Source organism: Labeo rohita, chromosome 13 (genome assembly GCF_022985175.1).
Source record: "Labeo rohita strain BAU-BD-2019 chromosome 13, IGBB_LRoh.1.0, whole genome shotgun sequence".
Lineage (NCBI taxonomy): Eukaryota > Metazoa > Chordata > Actinopteri > Cypriniformes > Cyprinidae > Labeo > Labeo rohita.
In genome coordinates, this window is record NC_066881.1 from 31,516,807 (window position 1) to 31,536,928 (window position 20,122).

Here is a 20,122-nt window from a genome sequence, read left to right on the forward strand (position 1 = left end):
ACTTTACTTTACTTTACTTTACTTTACTTTACTTTACTTTACCAGCCATGTTCTTGGCAGGTTTTGTGAAAGCAGGACACTCTAGTTGCTGGTGTTGGTATATTTGAAGCGTTAATCTTTTGATTCTGGTGGGTTTGTATTGTAGCTTTTTGGTTGTATTGTTTGTGTCAGTTGTTTCTCTGAACAGAAGCATTGTGTTTGACATGGTCTGATGTGTGTGTGTGTGTGTGTTGAGTTGCACATTCTTTGTGTTTGTGTACAGTGAGTGGGAGATTGTTTCAGGTGGGCTCACAGACAATAACTCTATTCTCTAGCATTCACTGTAGCGGCACACATATCATTTGCTCTCAAAATTCAGAGTTTCTCTATCATCACAAAATTATAATGACATGTTAGAAAGTCTTTGATGCTTAGTTGCCGTATAAATATGAGTTTTAGAATAATAATTAGAAGAAATAAAACTGCAAAGTCCAAAGTAACACGTTGAATTAAACATGAAATTTTGATGTGAATAGAATTTTAATGTGAAAAAAAATATTTTCAATGTCAAACTACATATATATATATATATATATATATATATATATATATAGAGAGAGAGAGAGAGAGAGAGAGAGAGAGTCTATATATATATATATATATATATATATATAGAGTCAGATTTGCATTAAAGTGTCTAATTTTTGCACCTCCGGTGTCACATTGTAAATATAATAACTGATGAATTTTCACGCCGGTTTACACGAACGCTCCTGGAGGGCGTATAAACCTCTTTTTACAGTCTGGAGCGTGTCTCCATCTAAGTGCTATTTTCAGCTGTCGTTCAGGAGACGGCGGATCCACGTTTGGAAAAGCTGAGCTCACGCTGCTAAAGCTGTAATCAGAGCAAACCTCAGACAGTCAGGATGTTGATTCAGCAGCTCGGTGACTGACATTGAGGCCGTATCCTCAAGAAGCCGCTGGTGGCTCTTTATGGATGGCTCGGCGCAGGCCGTAGGGAACATGATTACAGGTCAGTGATTACAGTGTCATCTGAGACGCTCACAGGAAACTGACTCGGAGCTTTATGTAAACAGCGGCCTTCAATGAACTGACTCGTCTGTGCATTCGAGAAATGGCCCGACCCTGGAAATGAGATCCAGGAAGTTGGGTTGGAATTTAATGTTTGAAGTTCAGCCGAGAACATAATGGCTCTGCTTCAAAACCTAATAAACTGCCTATGTAGGGAGCATTTTAAGACATTATAGACAAAGGATGTTCCTTCTAAGATGACTTCTTATGGTCAAACTGTAAATAATGAATCAGAAAAGTCATTGTAATAGTGGTACATGAGACTTGAAACACGATTTTCCACATTTCTGAAGCCATACGATAGATTTGTGCGAGAAACACGAATACATACCGAAATGCAAAGAAAGAAACAGCGACAACAAAAAAACAATGTTTTAATTTTAACACTAAGCCTCTGTTGCACTTTTCATTTAATGCATTAATTAAGTTGTTAATGTTTTATGCCTTCATTTGCTTACCAACATGTTTGGTGGAATCATAAATCCAGAACAATTATGCGGTTATTACTAAAGTGTTAAATTATTAACATTTTATGAATTCAGTTTAATATTTGTTATTTTTTTTGTTTATTAAAATGGGATCCAAAAAAAGATATATAAATATACAAATAAAGCTAAGTATAAATATTTAATAAAATAATAATAATGACAAAAGCACATAACAAAATTACTAAAACTTATACTAAAAAAAATCTAAAAATAAACACTAATTTAATTAAAAAATGAATTAGTGTAATTAATAAATGCTTTTAAAATATAAATAATACTGAAAAGAATTGACAAAATATAAATATTGGATAACTTATGAAAAAAATTTAATTTATCTGAAATGCAATAATGTTTAGGCTGAAATACTAATTTACTAATATAGTACTGAAATAATATAGTACTAATTAAAAATAAAGTTAAAAACATTGCAAATTACCAAATTACATATCAAAAATAAAACCCAACAGCAAAAAAAAAAAAAAAAACCCTGAATCTAAAAATAAACACTAATTTAAAATTTGTAAATACTAAAAAAGTATAAATAAATAATACTATTAAAAACTGACAAAATATAAATATTAGATTATTTTTTAGAAATGTAATGTATCTGAAATACAATAAGGTTTAGTTAGAGTACTAATTTACTAATATAGAACTAAAATAGAAATATTTAAAACCCCCAAAACCATTAAAAATTACAAAAGCACATATCAAAAATGACTAAAACTTAAATAAATAAAAAAAAACTGAATCTAAAAATAAAATGTTATATCTTGCCTTATATACAATAAGGTTTAGTTGAAGTACTAATTTACTAATATAGAACTAAAATAATATAGTACTAAATAAAAATAAAGCTAAATTGAAATATTGAATAGTCCAAAAAACATTAAAAATTACAAAAGCACATATCACAAATCACTAAAACTTAAACCAAAACAAAAACTGAATCTACACTGACTAAAATTAAAATAACAACTCATTTCTCTCAAATATTGTTCTCAAATCTGTCTAAATCTGTGTCAGTGAGCACTTCTCCTTTCCCGAGATAATTCATCCACCTCACAGGTGTGGCATATCAAGATGCTGTTTAGACAGCATGATTATTGCACAGGTGTGCTTAGGCTGGCCACAATAAAAGGCCACTATAAAATGTGCAGTTTTATCACACATCACAATGCCACAGATGTCGCAAGTTTTGAGGGAGTGTGCAATTGGCATGCTGACTGCAGGAATGTCCACCAGAGCTGTTGCCCGTGAATTGAATGTTCATTTCTCTATCATAAGCCGTCTCCAAAGGTGTTTCAGAGAATTTGACAGTACATCCAACCGGCCTCACAACCGCAGACCACGTGTAACCACACCAGCTCAGGACCTCCACATCCAGCATCTTCACCTCCAAGATCGTCTGACACCAGCCACCCGGACAGCTGCTGCAACAATAGGTTTGCATGACCAAAGAATTTCGGGAAACAAACTGTCAGAAACCGTCTCAGGGAAGCTCATCTGCATGCTTGTCGTCCTCATCGGGGTGTCGACCTGACTGCAGTTCGTCATTGTATGCGATTTGAGTGAGCAAATGCTCACATTCGATAGCATCTGGCACTTTGGAGAGGTGTTCTCTTCATGGATTATTCACGGTTTTCACTGTACAGGGCAGATGGCAGACAGCGTGTATGGCGTCGTGTGGGTGAGCGGTTTGCTGATGTCAACGTTGTGCATCGAGTGGCCCATGGTGGCGGTGGGGTTATGGTCTGGGCAGGCGTATGTTATGGACAACGAACACAGGTGCATTTTATTGATGGCATTTTGAATGCACAGAGATACCGTGACGAGATCCTGAGGCCCATTGTTGTGCCATTCATCCACGACCATCACCTCATCTTGCAGCATGATAATGCACGGCCCCATGTTGCAAGGATCTGTACACATTCCTAAAGGCTGAATACATCCCAGTTCTTGCATGGTCAGCATACTCACCAGACATGTCACCCATTGAGCATGTTTGGGATGCTCTGGATCGGTGTATACGACAGCGTGTTCCAGTTCCTGCCAAAATCCAGCAACTTCGCACAGCCATTGAAGAGGAGTGGACCAACATTCCACAGGCCACAATCAACGACCTGATCAACTCAATGCGAAGGAGATGTGTTGCACTGCGTGAGGCAAATGGTGGTCACACCAGATACTGACTGGTTTTCGGACCCCCCCAATACAGTAAAACTGCACATTTTAGAGTGGCCTTTTATTGTGGCCAGACTAAGGCACACCTGTGCAATAATCATGCTGTCTAATCAGCATCTTGATATGCCAAACCTGTGAGGTGGATGGATTATTTCGGCAAAGGAGAAGTGCTCACTAACACAGATTTAGACAGATTTGTGAACAATATTTGAGAGAAATAGGTCTTTTGTTTGCGTACCTAGAAAAAGTCTTAGATCTTTGAGTTCAGCTCATGAAAAATGGGGGCAAAAACAAAAGTGTTGCATTTATAATTTAAAATGAATGCATGTTATAAAAGTATAAATAAATAATACAAAAATGATGCTGCTGCAGTCTACTGCTTTTGGGAAATGCAGCCCCAAACAATTTGTTTATGAATCAGACATTGCTTTCCCTGTGGAACCTGATTTGAATTGTCTATTGGGTGTCCCGACTGAGCCTGAGACGCTCCTGCTAACAGCAACAACTCCCAACAAGCCCCTCATTTAGAGACCCAATCCCAACCAATCTAGTGAACAGGACACAAGGAGTTTTCCTAGAGAAATGTGGAATAGCTCCAGGGTTTCTTTGGGGTCTCTGTGACTGACAGACTGGGGGAAAGACTCTAATCGCTAGGCTTTCTGCTGGTTTCATCAGCTAGTTCCCGCTGAACGTCGACTCGCTCGTGATGTACCTGCACATGCTGATGAGTGGCTTCATTCTGTCAGCTATAAAACCAGGGCCTGTGCAAACATATTTCAGATAGGATTTTTTAAGCCTTCTGTATTTGGTTTTGACACATAATGATGTAACCCACAGATGCAGACCAAGCAGAAAAAGTGGGTGTTTTCTTCTTTTACTTCCAGTTAAGCAACACCACTCTTCTTGCCAAGAGTGTAAGAGATGCAGTCATATCGTATTGATCATTTGATAGCACCACATTAACACCAGAGATAGCTGCCAACTGGATCGGAGTTTAATGGCCTTCCTGAGACGTCTGACAATGACTGATAAATTAGGAAGCTGTAATTAGAAATGTTGGGTGCACCAGCAAAGCAGGCGTTTGTCCATATTGATCCGCCTACCTTTCATTTGGATGGTGAAGACCATTATATAAGTAAAATAAAATACATTTTTCTCCACAGGAATAAATAATATTTTAAAATGCGTTTAAATAGAACACTGTTATTTTAAATTGTAATAATATTTTATAATATTACTGTATGTTTGATTTAGAAAGAAAAATGCAGATTTCTTTCAAAAACATAAAAAAAAAAAATATTATTCCACACTTTTAGCCACCAGTGTATAATTATTTTTTTAAAAATATTTATTTTAGAAATGAAGTTTAATTTCATTCAGTGTATCACTGATACATTCTGCCATATTTTGTGTCTTGGTTTATTTTACTGATACAAAGTAACTTTGTCAAGGTTTCAGTGTTTAACATCAGCTGCCGGTTTGAGGATGGGAGAGGAATTCTTGTGTAGATGTTATCTAGTACTGACCCACATTTCCACCAGTATTTACACCCTGCACAGATACTGTAACCTCATCTGACACGCTCGCTCTTCAGCTGTTTCAGAACGCTTCTTTGAAACCGTAGCATTCCTGGCTACAAATGGTATAATTTACAGTAGTTAAACTACAGTCAAGCTACTCTTTTGAAAAAGTAGTTGTGCACTAAACAGCAAGTTACTAAAACAAATAGCTTACAATGAAACAAGGGGCAATATTTATTTATGTATGCATGCATGTATTTATTTATTTAAAAAAAGTATGTGTTTATTTATTTAAAAAATAAATAGCAAATTTTATTTAGTCATTTGCTTATGTATTTATTTATTTAAAAGTAAACAGTACTTTATTCATTTATTTTTTTTAAATATTAAACTGTATCTACGTATTTATTTAAAAATGTAAAAAATTTTTTTAAAAAAATTAAACATTGCATATTATTTATTTATTTAAAAATATTCAACTGTATCTGTTTATTCATTTAAAAAATACAAAGTACATTTTATTTATTTTTTAAAAGTACATTTTTTTAAATATTAAAAAGTTAAATATTTATTTATTTAAAACCTTAAATAGCACATTTTTATTTGATTTGCTTATGTATTTATTTTATTTCATTATTCATTCATTTCAAAATATTAAACTGCGTCTATGTATTTATTTAAAAATTAGTAATTTTTTTATTTATTTTTAAAAAATACACTTTGAACATTGCATTTTTATTTATTTATTTATTCATTTATTTAAAAAAATGAACTAGATTTAAAAGTAAATATTTACTTTTAATAAACAGTAAATATCTATTGTTTCATTTACGTAAATATATTAAACTGTATTTATTTAAAAATTACAAAGTAAATTTTTGTAAAAGTAGCGTTTATTTAAAATATTAAAAATTGCATATTTATTATTTAATTTATTTGCTTATGTATATATGTATTTATTTATTTATTTATTTAAGTACATATTTGTTTTTCCATGTATGTAAAAAGTTACACTTTTTTTTATTTAAAAATGACAATTTTATATTTTTTTTAAATACATATTTTTTAACTGTTAAAAAGTACAGATTTATTTATTTAAAAAAAAGATTATATAGCACAAATGTTTATTTATTTGTTTGCTTGTGTATTTAAGTATTTAAATTTTCTGAGAAAACATTAGGTGTTGAGAATGCACTAATATGTCATTACAATGTACTGAACAGCAATTTTTACTTTAATAGATTTTAGTAAAAATGTAAAAATATGAAAATGGCACACAAAGACTTTTGTGAATATTTATGATTGTAAATTTTAGTGATTGTTGAACTATTTTTGAATCAGTTTAAATTTGAGTTTCAAATGTATTCACAGAAATCACAAAAATGAAAGGGTTTCTGAAAAAGGTATGACATCTAAGTTTTTGCATCTGATGGAATGCGAAATCCGCCTGATGACACACTCTTTAGGGAACTTAAAAGGCCAAATGAAAAGTGCATTTAAGTCATTGTAAATATTACCCAGGATACCCCTGCTGTAGTATTCATGTGAGACATTTCTCACATGTATTTGCGGTTTATCCGATCGCTGTGTATTAATGAACGTGTTGGGAATGAGGGAATATTTGAGATGATGCTTTATGAAATATTAGTCAGTTACTTCAGCAGATGCATCCAAACACAAACGTGCAGCGGATCTCGGGCCGATATTCTCTTTGAAGATTGTTTATGAGTGGAGCCGTAAACATGGCAGACGTGATTTCTTTAATCTCACTTCTGTTTCCTCTCTACTCCACCCATCAAACCTCTCTCTCTCCTCCACCTCCTCTTTCCTATCAACAACAGTTTAAGGGTTTCTACCCTTTTCATTTCCTTTAGTTATGACACATCACTGCTGTCATGGGCATGTGTGTATGTGTGTATATAATGTGTATGTGTATGTATGTATGTATGTATGTATGTATATATATATATAATTATAATTAAATATATATAATTTAAAATTTAATATTTAATATTTATAAAATTACATGTACACTTTTTATATTTATGCATTTATTTGATCCAAAGTAAAGCAAAAAACAGTAAAGATTTGGAAATATTTTTATTTCAATTTAAAATAACTGTTTTCTTTTAGAATATATTTTAAAATGTAATTTATTTCTGTGATCAAAGCTGAATTTTCAGTATCATTACTCCAGTCTTGAGTGTCACATGATCCTTCAGAAATCATTATAAATTCTACTCAGCCATTTTCAACAATAATAATAATAATAATAAATGTTTTTGAGCAGCAAATCAGCAAATTAGAATGATTTCTGAAGGATCATGTGACACTGAAGACTGGAGTAATGATGCTGAAAATTCAGCTTCATCAAAGAAATAAATTACATTTTAAAATATATTTAAATAGTTAGAATATTTAAAAATTGTACTGTTTTTACTGTACTTTAGATGAAATAAATGCTGGCTTGGTAAGCAAAACATTAAACATCTTACTCTTCAAATACTTTTGACTGTGTGTGTGTGTATAATATTTTTTTACTTTTATTTGCATTGCTTTTTTGCATTGTGGTTTTGAAAGTATGAAGGAAACTGACCTAAGATTAATGGCAAAAAATGGGTAATGGTTCTAAAGTAGACTTAATTTTCTGTATGCAAGATTTTGTACTTTTTTCTTGTATATGACTTGGACGTGTTCTTGACCGGTTCAGTGTGATTACGATCTCCTTTTGTTTGGATGCTGTTCCTGGAACACAATTATTGATCCAACATTGTTCCAGAAGGCTGCAGCAAATGTGTGGATCCGGTCAGTGGGAATCGTGTATTTTTGTGTCTATGGTCTGTATTAATGACCCCAGCAGATCTGTGCTGTTCAGACACACACTCACAGTTTGTCGTCTCTGGCCCTGCTGGGTGTGTCTGTGTCTGAGTATGTGATGTGCTCTGATTCCTTACGCTCTGCTTTGAAGTTCAGTAGAGCAGGACGACCCTCACCAATCACAACACGCCTGTGTCCAACAGGCATCCCAGCATGCTACAGGCCGCAATTCTTTCCACACACAGGGCTGATGGATCACTCTTCACTGTGTGTGTGACCCTGCAGTGTGTGATGCAAAATAAGTCAGCTATGCAGTTAGACTTAAAGGATTAGTTCACTTCCAGAATTCATTGAAAAGAAATGAAGGGTTTTGATCAAAATCGCAGGGTTTTTCTCCCTATAGAGGACTTCAATGGTGCCCAACAGGTCCAAAAAGTTTCAGTGCAGCTTCAAAGGGCTCTACATGCTTGAAAACTCATGAAACTTTCCACACACAACAAAAGTGGTGAAAATTTACATCTGATAGGGGTTTTAGAAGTATGTGTGGCAAAATGGCTCGATAGTGCCACCAATAAAATTTCAACAAAGTGCCCCTGGAACTATGTTTCACATACATGTATAAAATTTGGTAGACACATGTAACACACCGATACCTACAAAAAAGCCCCTCGGTATGAAGTCCGAAACCCAACAGGAAGTTTGTTATTTTGAATTTTTTGAACATTTTCAGGTGTTGTATTTTAACAAATTCCTCCTTGATAGTTAAACAGATCAACACCAAATTTGGTCAGTGTAATCTAACGCCCTTTGTGACGTTAAATTACGAAGATCTTGATTTTTCATTGAAGGGCATGTCTGTGGCGGCCTGACAAACTTCGATTTTTCGCCATGAAACAGGAAGTTGTTAGAATTCAGGTATATAATGTCCAATCCGCACCAAACTTCACGTTTGATAAGAGTTGGTCAGTCTGTTGGGTTTTCTTTTGTTCATTCGTTTATTTGGTTGGTTTTTCTTTCTTTCTATCTTTCTATCTTTCTTTCTTTCTTTCTTTCTTTGGTCATTTGGTCGGTCAGTCTTTCTTTCGTTTGTTTATTTGGTCAGTCTGTCAGGTTTTCTTTTGTTTGTTCATTCGTTTGTTTGGTCGGTCTTCCTTTCTTTCTCTCTTTCTTTCTTTCTTTCTTTCTTTCTTTCTTTCTTTCTTTCTTTCGGTCGTTGGTCATCTTGTCTTTCTTTCTTTGGTCATTTGGTCAGTCTGTCGGGTTTTCTTTTGTTCGTTCGTTCTTTTTTTTGGTTGGCTTTTCTTTCTTTCTTTCTTTCTTTCTTTTGGTCTGTTGGTCATCCTGTCTTTCTTTCTTTGGTCATTTGGTCAGTCTGTTGGGGCTTTCTTTTGTTCGTTCGTTTATTTATTTGGTCATTCTTTCTTTCTTTCTTTCTTTCTTTCTTTCTTTCTTTCTTTCTTTCGGTCCGTCGTTCATTCTGTCTTTCTTTGGTCGTTTGGTCAGTCAGTCTTTCTTTCTTTCGTTTGTTCATTTGGTCAGTCTGTCGGGTTTTCTTTTGATTGTTTGTTCGTTTATTTGGTCGATTTTTCTTTCTTTCTATCTTTCTTTCTATCTTTTTTCTTTCTTTCTTTCTTTCTTTCTTTCTTTCTTTCTTTCTTTGGTCATTTGGTTGGTCAGTCTTTCTTTCGTTTGTTTATTTGGTCAGTCTGTCAGGTTTTCTTTTGTTCGTTCATTCGTTTGTTTGGTCGGTCTTTCTTTCTTTCTCTCTTTCTTTCTTTCTTTTTCTTTCTTTCTTTCTTTCTTTTGTTGATCATCTTGTCTTTCTTTCTTTGGTCATTTGGTCAGTCTGTCGGGTTTTCTTTTGTTCGTTCATTCGTTTGTTTGGTCGGTCTTTCTTTCTTTCTCTCTTTCTTTCTTTCTTTCTCTCTTTCTTTCTTTCTTTCTTTCGGTCGTTGATCATCTTGTCTTTCTTTCTTTGGTCATTTGGTCAGTCTGTCGGGTTTTCTTTTGTTCGTTCGTTCGTTTTTTTGGTTGGCTTTTCTTTCTTTCTTTCTTTCTTTCTTTTGGTCTGTTGGTCATCCTGTCTTTCTTTCTTTGGTCATTTGGTCAGTCTGTTGGGGCTTTCTTTTGTTCGTTCGTTTATTTATTTGGTCATTCTTTCCTTCTTTCTTTCTTTCTTTCTTTCTTTCTTTCTTTCGGTCCGTCGTTCATTCTGTCTTTCTTTGGTCGTTTGGTCAGTCAGTCTTTCTTTCTTTCGTTTGTTCATTTTGTCAGTTTGTCGGGTTTTCTTTTGTTTGTTTGTTCGTTTATTTGGTTGGTTTTTCTTTCGTTTGCTCATTCTTTCATTCGTTTATTCGGGCGGCCTTTCTGTCTGTCATTTCTGTTCTGTCGGTCTGTCTGTCATTAGTCTGTCTTTCTTTCTGCCATTTGTTATTTGTTTCTCTTACGGTCGGTCGGTTTGTCTTTCTTTCTTTTGTTTGTTCATTTGGTCTCTCTTTCTTCCATTTGTTCGTTTATTCGTTGTTGTTTTTTTCCATCCGTTTGTTCGTTCTTTCGTTCATTCGGTTGGTCGGTCTTTTTCTTATAAATCAGCCATTGCTTGCCATTTTTGTGTTTTCTTTCTTTCTTTCTTTTTCTTTCTTTCTTTTTTCTTTCTTTCTTTCTTTCTTTCTTTCTTTCTTTCTTTTTTCTTTTTCTTTCTTTCTTTCTTTCTTTCTTTCTTTCTTTCTTTCTTTTTCTTTCTTTCTTTCTTTTTCTTTCTTTCTTTTTCTTTCTTTCTTTTTCTTTCTTTCTTTCTTTCTTTCTTTCTTTCTTTCTTTTTCTTTCTTTCTTTTTCTTTCTTTCTTTCTTTTTCTTTCTTTCTTTCTTGCTTTCTTTCTATCGTTCTTTTATTTGTTCGTTCGTTTGGTCGTTCTTTTGTTCATTCGTTTGGTCGTTCTTTCATTCTTTCTTTTGGTCATTCGGTATTTCTTTCTTTGGTCATTTGGTTGGCCAGTCTTTCTTTGTTTCTTTTGTTCATTTGGTCAGTCTGTCAGGCTTTCTTCTGTTTGTTCATTTGTTTATTTTGTTGGTTTTTCTTTCGTTTGCTTATTCTTTCATTCTTTATATATATATATATATATGTGTGTAACGAGTCAGCTCCCTCCCCCCTAATTATCATCGTCACCCCGTCCGTAATCTCCGCCCTTCACCAGGGTCCCGATGGGAGTGGGTGTGCGAGAGAGGAGAGGCGCTGAAAAAGCCAGGTCTGGTGGTGTGTGATGAGGCACACCTGATGTGAATGAAGCCTCATCACCGCCGCTGTTAAAATGCCACTTTTGTTTATATTGTTTAATAAAAGCCTCTCCGAGGCCTGACGTCATGCCCACTGTGTCTGTCGTTTTGCTCCTCCCGCCACAATATATATATATATATATATATATATATATTAGACTTTATAAATCAGCCAATCAGATTGTGACTGGATCAGCCATCACTTGCCATTTTTGTGTGCAAAATACACCGTAGTGTCAGTGAACGGACTGAGGGTTGACACTAGTTAGAAATTAACCCATTCAGTTCTCAGTGAGGCATGAAATACCATCAACAGAATGAATGTCCTTCAGTTATATAAATAATGAAGGTTAATTGAGGGTTAAAGTAAGCATCTGTCACACAATGAGAGCGTCAGTCTGTGTCTGTGATGGAGGCGCTCATGCTTACACAAACACTCTTAATGAGCTTCATCAGGGGCGTCGATTTCATTTACTCCATTACAAACTCCAGTTTACCCCATGAACACCAGAGCTCTGATGAGACCTGCTAATCGTAGTGTTTTGATGTGAATGTATTTCAGGTCATTGATCTGTCACAGTGGGGAAGAGCGATTATGAAGGTCTGGGGGAGTAAAATTAACTCAGAATGATGGTGTGACACCGTCATTTGATCTCTGTCGGGGGTTTCAGAGACCACCTGTCAGCCAGAGACCCATGAATGATTCATGAAATCAGTAATAATCAATATCCATTTTCATTTAATGCACACTTAAACTCTTGACTAACATATTCATAGTGCAAGCCTTCACACTGCTGATGGATTCTGAATTATGAACTTGATTTGATTTGAAAAATAAAGCATTTTCACACTGAATTTAATTAGCACATTGCGTAGTCACATATTACTTTCTCTTTTGCTTGTTTGTTTATTTATTTTTTTTAGTTCATTTGTTTGTTTGGTTTTTGTTATGTTCTGTTTCTTGGCTTTTTGTTCATTTGTTTATTGTTCTTTTTTCTCCTTTGTTCTGAATTTAGATTATTTGTTTAGTTTATTTTGTAGTTCTTTAGTTATTGATCTTTCTTTCTTTCTTTCTTTCTTTCTTTCTTTCTTTCTTTTTTTGTTTGTTCAGTTGTTCATGTGGTTGGTCTTTCTTTTTTCTTTTATTTCTTTCGCTTATTCATCCTTTCTTTCATTCGTTTGATCTTTTTATCTTTTTCTTTCTTACTTTCAGTTCTTCTGTCTTTTCTTTTGGTCTTGTTCTTCTTTTGTTCATTTGTTGGTTTTTTTTTCTTTCTTTCTTTCTTTCTTTCTTTCGGACTTCAATCATTCAATCGGTTGGTCATTTGTTTGTTCATTTGGTCGGTCTTTCTTATTTCTTTCGCTAATTCATCCTTTCTTTCATTAATTTGTTCTTTCGTTTGGTCAGTTTTATTATTTTTATTTTTTTTCTTTTGGTCTTCCTGCCTTTCTTGCTTTTTTTCTTTTGTTCGTTTGGTTGTTTATTCAGTCTGTCTTTCTTTTTTTCTTTTCTTTCTGTCACTCATTTAGTCTTTCTTTCATTAATTCGGGCGATCTTTTTTTCTTCTTTCATTCATTTGTTCATTCATTTGATCTTTTTCTTTCTTTCTTTCTTTCTTTCTTTCAATCGGTTTGTTCATTTGATCGGTATTTCTTTCAATCATTTGTTCATTCGGTCTGTCTTTTTTTTATTCGTTAGTTCATTTAGTTGTTTTTGTTTGTTTATTTAGTTTTCAGTTCTTTCATTGTTCTTTATTAAATTTTTGTTTTGTTTGCATGAAGACTGAATTAACATTTCATTTTTTGTCATGTTTGTGTATTTTATTCTCTATTATGTTCTGTTTTTGTCGGGTTGTTTAATTTATTTGTTTCTTTTGTTTATTAGTTTTCTTTTTTTTTTTTTGTTCTTTTGTTGTTCTTTTATTATTTTATCAACTTTCTTTCTTGCTTTCCTGCTTTCTTTTCTTTCTTTCTTTCCTCCTGGCTTTCTGTCATGCTGAGATGGATTAAACAAGGTTGTAATATAATGGTGATGCAGTGGAGAGGAGCAGATAACTGTCTGTTAGATGTGCGTCCTTGACCCCTGCCCTTGACCTCTGTCACAGGCCAGCGCTGATGTGGGGTTAAACACACATTCATTCATTGCTGTGTCTGAGATCAGGGCAGTATGGGGGTTTATGTGTGTGTTCAGTAACATACACCAAGAGTCTGATTATTGTGAATAACATGTTCTCTATAGTTCCATTTACAGACTATTTGCCATTGTTACAACAACACAAAATATTCTTTTTAAATGCACCAGAAATCAATCTGACCAATAAAATGCATGTTCATAACATAAACTCCAAGTGATTCTACTGTTCTGCTATGCATGCAACACTAGCACATGCACATTTTAGTCCGAGTGGAGATTATAGTTACTGTTATTATGGACATAAACACAGTTTTGTGTGGACATAAGCTCCAACTTAATCACAGTACTGCCATAATGGCATTATGAGGCTGCACATAAACGTGGACATGAGTTCCTGTCCTGTGCAGGTGTTGATCAAAGAGCAGTGGATGAAAGACCTGATTGAAGACTGTGTGTTTTAATGAAGGATTGTGTGATGTGTTTCATATGCAGATGTTTTCACCTGTTGCTTTAGCATTTAACAGATTTATTTGTTCAGAGAATGAGCATGTTCAGTGTTTCTGTGCTCTTTTGCAGTCACACAGATCTGACAAGACATGTCGAGCGTTGAATAGTTTATGCAAAACATCAATATATGTTAAAACATCTCAATTTGCCCATAAAAATGGTTGCTTAGTTGAATATACAGACATTATTAAACCTGTAAGAATCCATAACTGGTTTCTGAAATGAAGTACAAAATGTAAAATTTGGAAAATGATTTAAGTGTTTTTAAAATGTAAATGTAAATGTCTTAATAAATATTGGTCAAATCCCCCCTCTCCCCACACATAATGTTCATTGTTGTTTACTCAAAAAACTAAATAAATATGATTAAATAATAAGTGCTGCAGTAAATGCATGCAATATTACAGTACAAAATTAATGCATATATAGTCATTTTTCATTCTTTTTACATGAATTACACTAATTATGTTCTTGGCAGATTTGTTAGTTTGACCTCCTGGTACAATACAAAACAGCACAGAAACACACTGATTTTTTTTTTTAACAAATAAACCATTTCCTGTTATTTTTCATTATTTTTATTAGGGGTGAAACACGGCCTGGACATGTTTTCATTAAATTCACCCTTCACACTGCGTTTTTTTTTAACAAATAAGCATGTATTTCCATGTTTTTTTCATTATTTTCATCATGCATGCATGCATATTAATCCCATGTGTATCTTTATGTAGAGCTGCCAGAGAACTGGACAGACACGCGGGAGACGCTGCTGGAGGGGATGGTCTTTCAGCTAAAGTATCTGGGCATGACGCTGGTGGAGGAACCCAAAGGAGAAGAGCTCTCGGCCGCTGCTGTCAAGAGAATTGTTGCCACAGTAAGACAAACATACACCATTACCATTACTACACCAGCCAATGACACTTGGACATGAATAATAGGACAAAGGTCGTGTGCACTGCTTCCTTCACAGAAGATGCATTTTCTGTCTTCTGTGTACTGTCCTCACCTCAAATATTCCAGGAGTTTGAAATGCAACAAAAATGTAGCGTTTGACACCTTTAAATAATGTGCAGACAGAGCTCTACTGTCTCTCTAATGCTTTTTGAGTGGTGCTAATGGGAGTGTGTGTGTCTCAGGGGGTTTTGGGTGTGGTTCTGTGCGTTTCAACAGGCTGGATCCTGCCGTGACATAATGTTTTGAGGTTATTAAACCCTCCAATATTGTTGAGATTCAGCAATAAAAATCAGTTGCATACCGAACGGACTGTGTCAGCCTGTGTGCGAGTTATTGCAAGTGTGTTTAAGAGCCATTCAAAGCCAGATGTGGAATTTTCCTACTTGAGAAATCTTACTTTTGACTATAAAGATAATTGATTGTTTGACTCGCTGAGTCAAGCTGTGTGTTAGCTTAGCAATTGTTTGGTTTTCTCCTAGCAGCTAAATTGTGAAAGAAAAATGATGCTGTGTAATGCTAACTGTGTTCTGCAGTGTACAAGTGTGAATTTTTTTTTTTTTTTGAAGAAACGACTCTGTGAATTCATTTTAAGACAGCAAAGTGAAAATTAAGTATTTTAGGTTTATTTTTAAATATTTTTATTATTCAAAAATAAAACTTCACACTTTTTCAAAGTGCATTTCCGTTAACAAATCAATAGCTCATAAAACTGCTCTCATGTTGTGTTTATTAAAGATTGTTAATGTTTTTTTTAATGCAAGACATCAGAAAAATATATTTCATATTTTATATGACCAAGGCTGTAATTTTATCATGCAGTAATATTTTAGTCTTACTTTTTATATATTAATATACACTTTACATATTTTTAAAGAAGTCTCTTCTGCCCAAGCCTGCATTTATTTGATTCAAAGTACAGCAAAAACAGTAACATTTGGAAATATTTGAACATATTAATAACATAATATGTAATAATAATAATAATAATAATAATGTTTTATATTTGAAAATATTTTAAAATAAAATTTATTCCTGTGATTTCAAAGCTGAATTTTTAGCATTACTCCAGTCACATGATCCTTTAGAAATCGTTATATTTGTCTGATTTGCTCCCTAAAAACATTTATTATTATGTTGAAAACAGCTGAGCAGAATGTTTTCAGGTTTCTTTGATGAATAGAAAGTTCAGAAGAACAGCATTTATCTGAAATAGAAATCTTTTGTAACATTACAAATGCCTTTATCATCACTTTCGATCAATTTAAAGCATCCTTGCTAAATAGAACTATTGATTTATATTATTTTATTTCAGATAAATGCAGATCTTTGGATCTTTCTGTTCAGAATCCTAAAAAAAAGCTGTAAATGTAGATAATAATAATAATAATAATAATAACAATGTTTCTTGAACAGCAAATCAGTATATTAGAATGATTTCTGAAGGATCATGTGACACTGAAGACTGCAGTAATGATGCTGAAAATGTAGCTTTGATCACAGGAATAAATTACATTTTAATGTATATTAAAATAGAAAACAGTTATTTTAAATAGTAAAAATATTTCAAATTTTTACAGTTTTTTTTTTTTTTACTGTGGATCGAATAAATGCAGGCTTGGTGAGCAGAAGAGACTGTTTAAAAGAGAGACTGTTTTTGTACTGTTCAAAAACCTTTATTACTATTAGTATATATATTAAAGCATGTGGCTCCTTGCGCAAGATGCTGAAAAACAAAAATCTAATTTGTTAAGGCTTCTAAAATCAACTGGATCAAAATCATTTGTTGATTCCATGTTTTCTGTGTCTCTCATAGGCTAAAGCTAGTGGGAAGAAGCTTCAGAAGGTGACGCTGAAGGTTTCTCCTCGAGGGATTGTTCTCTATGACAGTGTATCGAACCAGCTCATAGAGAATGTGTCCATATACAGGTGAGTCACCTGCGGCCGTTTATCATGTTGCCCTGTCTGACACTGTGTCTGGTCTGTCTGTCTCTAGGGATGGAAATCATCAGGAATGTATTGATTCTGCTTCATGTTTCAAATGTCATAATAGTTCCTATAACATCTCAAAACTAGGGCCCAATAATTGGTCTCAAATATTTAACCAAAATATTTATTATGTATTATATATTTAGGTATTAATAAATAAATATTAGTATTAATATACGTGATCAAAAAGACACATTTAAGAAACAAAAATACCATAAAAAAATACAAATTACGTTTATATATTATGTTTCCATATTATTTATTTATTTGTGATCAAATGAATGGAGATGTTTAAGAAATAACTGTTGTGAAAATCAAACGGTTATATTGTTCATTTAAAAGAAGAGTAGTTGTGAATACGAAGTGGTTTTCAGTGGTCTGCTCCATTTCTCTTGCAATAAAAAAGAAAGGAGTTGTTGTTGCCCCCTGAAATCCTGCCATCCATCATTTAGAGAGGCGTGACCTGGAGATTGCTGTGTTTTCATACAGACGGAGAGAGAGAGAGAGAGATGTTTTTGTCAGGATCCTCTATCGATCTGTTTTAGTGTCTCTGAGGCTCAGACAGACACTCTCTGACCCTCACCTGGGACCGGCGCTATTATTGGAAGCTCGCACGCGCTCAGTGCGCTCAGACGCCGGCTGTGGTGTGTGTAATGAATAAACATGAGGAGGTGTCTCCACAACAATTACACCAGCCATATACTACAATTATGTGATTAATTCTAATGAAAACATATATATACACATCAGAGGTAGCGTTAACCGAAATTTTTTTTTTATCAGTGACGGAAAAACCTGAAGGCCGTCCGTCATTTTGACAGATTACACTGAGGGTGATCTTTTGTAATTTGTAGCTGCAATTGCACCCCTGTCCAGTTGGTGGTGAGTGTGCTCCAATGTAGCAGCAGAGCAGGGGATCCAGAACAAAAATCAAACTGTCACGAATGTTTTCCTAGGTGTTTGATTACGCACAGGCGAGTGCGCAGAAGCTACAACGATCTATCAAGCCACATTAAAGAGCGCCAAAATGGTATTTATTGCTTGAATTTCATAATGAAATGGACAGAATTTGAAATCTGAGACTTTTTTTCATATTAAAAGTAACGCAAAGCTTAGCCTATTGTGATTTATTGGAAGGAAGACGTACTATGTACTGTTCATTTATCAACTAAAAACAGCATAGACCAAAAGATCGATTGTGATTTAAGAATCAATATTGGTTCATTAAAATGAGAGTCTATTAAAATTGAGAAATCAATTTTTTTAGTTTTTTTTTTCCCAGCCCTAGCATATTTTGTTGTTTTTAAACACTGCGGTGTTGTTCTGTAGGTTCATGATTAAAAATGAAATGTTAACAAAAATAAAAGCAATTTAATGTGTTATTCTATGTAAAATATGAACATTAAAATGACGGGTTATTCAGACACCACGTGTCATATTTGATCTTATTTTGTAAGGGAGGATAGCGAAATAAAGTAAACTGTGACATATTATACCCAAAAATTATTCATACAGTGGACTACCAGTAAAAAGACACTTTGACCTGTCCATGTTTTGCTGTCCAAGTGTTTTTTCCAAAAATATGATAAAAACAATAATATTGTGAAATATTATAACCATTTAAAATAACTTTTCTATTTTAATATTCTGTTGTATATTTAACATTATCACATTGTTACTCATTATTGCTGATTTTGTTTTCAGTCAAGTAAATACAAGCCTTTATCAAAAACATAAAAGAAAATCTTAATTATTCCAAACTTTTGACCAGTAGTGCGATAAGTGCATATATACATTTATTTATTTAAATTAGGATAAACTACTTTGCTCCTAGTCAGGCGGAAATGTGTGTTCAGTCAGAGAAAGTTTTCATAAGTGTCTGTAAGTACACTGTGTGTGAATTTTTAAATGTGAAACAGGACAGATGGCGGTCATCCATCATTAGCCCCGCCCCTGCTGCTGTGGGGCCGCCTTCTGACAGGCTGAGCCAGCTGTCACTCAGGGCCGAGGGGAAAATCAGCACTGGAGGAGTACATGAGTTTACTGCTTATTACAATGATGTCAACAGGATGCCAGAGACGATGCAGTCATAGACCAAGGATCCCACGTGTCTCTGTGTGGGTGTGTGTTATAGTTTGGTGGGTCAGCTTTCTGTCGAAGTGCTGATGGAGTGTTGAACATGGAGGACTCAGCAGTGCTTGTACACCTTTTTTTTTAACTCTCAGAGGAGGTGACGTGATGTTCTGTTATATACAAGTGTGTGTGGAAGTGATTTAGTGGTGGATAATGGATAGTGGGTGTGTTTTGCTGGATAGAGACCAATGTGAGACCATCTGGAATTACTTCCTCTTGTTTCATTTAAACTGGGAGAAATACAGAAAGTTTTAGGATGTAGGTCACCGACCAAATGAAGGTAAACGTGTTTTTGGTCATGTGAACTACTTCACTTACAGTTCCTGCTTCAGATGAAGCTTGAGGAGCTCTTTGAAGCATCTCGAGAAGGTGATCGGCAAGTTTTGTTCATGTGCTGCTGTCTCTAAAAAAAGACTTTGAAGTGAAAATACTAATTACTTTTCAATTAATTAATCTATTTTTTTTTTTTTTTTAAAGATTTTTAGGGTTTCAAGCAAGTAGCCTTTTGTATTGGAATTGTTAGAATGGCCAAGGATCAGTAATCTCAGCAAACTGATCGTGCAGACCAAACCGTAAGTCGTAGAAACTTGAAATTTGGAGGGATGGTAGTACTCACACCGCCGACAACGTCAGCACAGCTCACCCCAATCGGCCTGACGGGGGCGCTACAGTGAACAAAAGTATCGGGTATTTCGGATTTTTTTAATAAGAGGGGAAAAAAACATAAAAATGGCAATACTTAGGCAACCATGTATCCTATCGACATGAAAATTGGTGTGCACGGTCTTGGTCCATAGTGCCACAAGTGTCTATAAGGACATTTGCGTATCTCAAATAAAACATGGCTGACGTTGATGTTTGAGCACCTGTTAGACAAAGAAATCTTATTTTTCAAGGGCTTAAACAATTGTAAATTGCATGTTTTTTTGCACATACATGCGATATTCATATCATACGATAGAACTCCTCATTCCGGACAACTTTGCCGCTAGAACCACTGCTCTCTGTCAAATTGTTTGTTAAATGATTGAGAATATGTAAAAAAAAAAAAAAAA

The 20,122-nt window shown here is 34.2% G+C and overlaps 1 protein-coding gene across 2 annotated transcripts in view; it reads left to right on the forward strand.

Annotated features, from left to right (window-relative positions):
• ldlrap1b (low density lipoprotein receptor adaptor protein 1b) overlaps nt 1–20,122 on the forward strand; it is a 56,342-nt gene that overhangs the window by 14,779 nt on the left and 21,441 nt on the right. For both annotated transcript variants that reach the window (XM_051125876.1, XM_051125875.1), the window contains exons 2-3: nt 14,726–14,868; nt 16,762–16,874. In XM_051125876.1, coding sequence (XP_050981833.1) covers nt 14,726–14,868; nt 16,762–16,874 — 256 coding nt within the window. The remainder of the gene's footprint in view (nt 1–14,725; nt 14,869–16,761; nt 16,875–20,122) is intronic.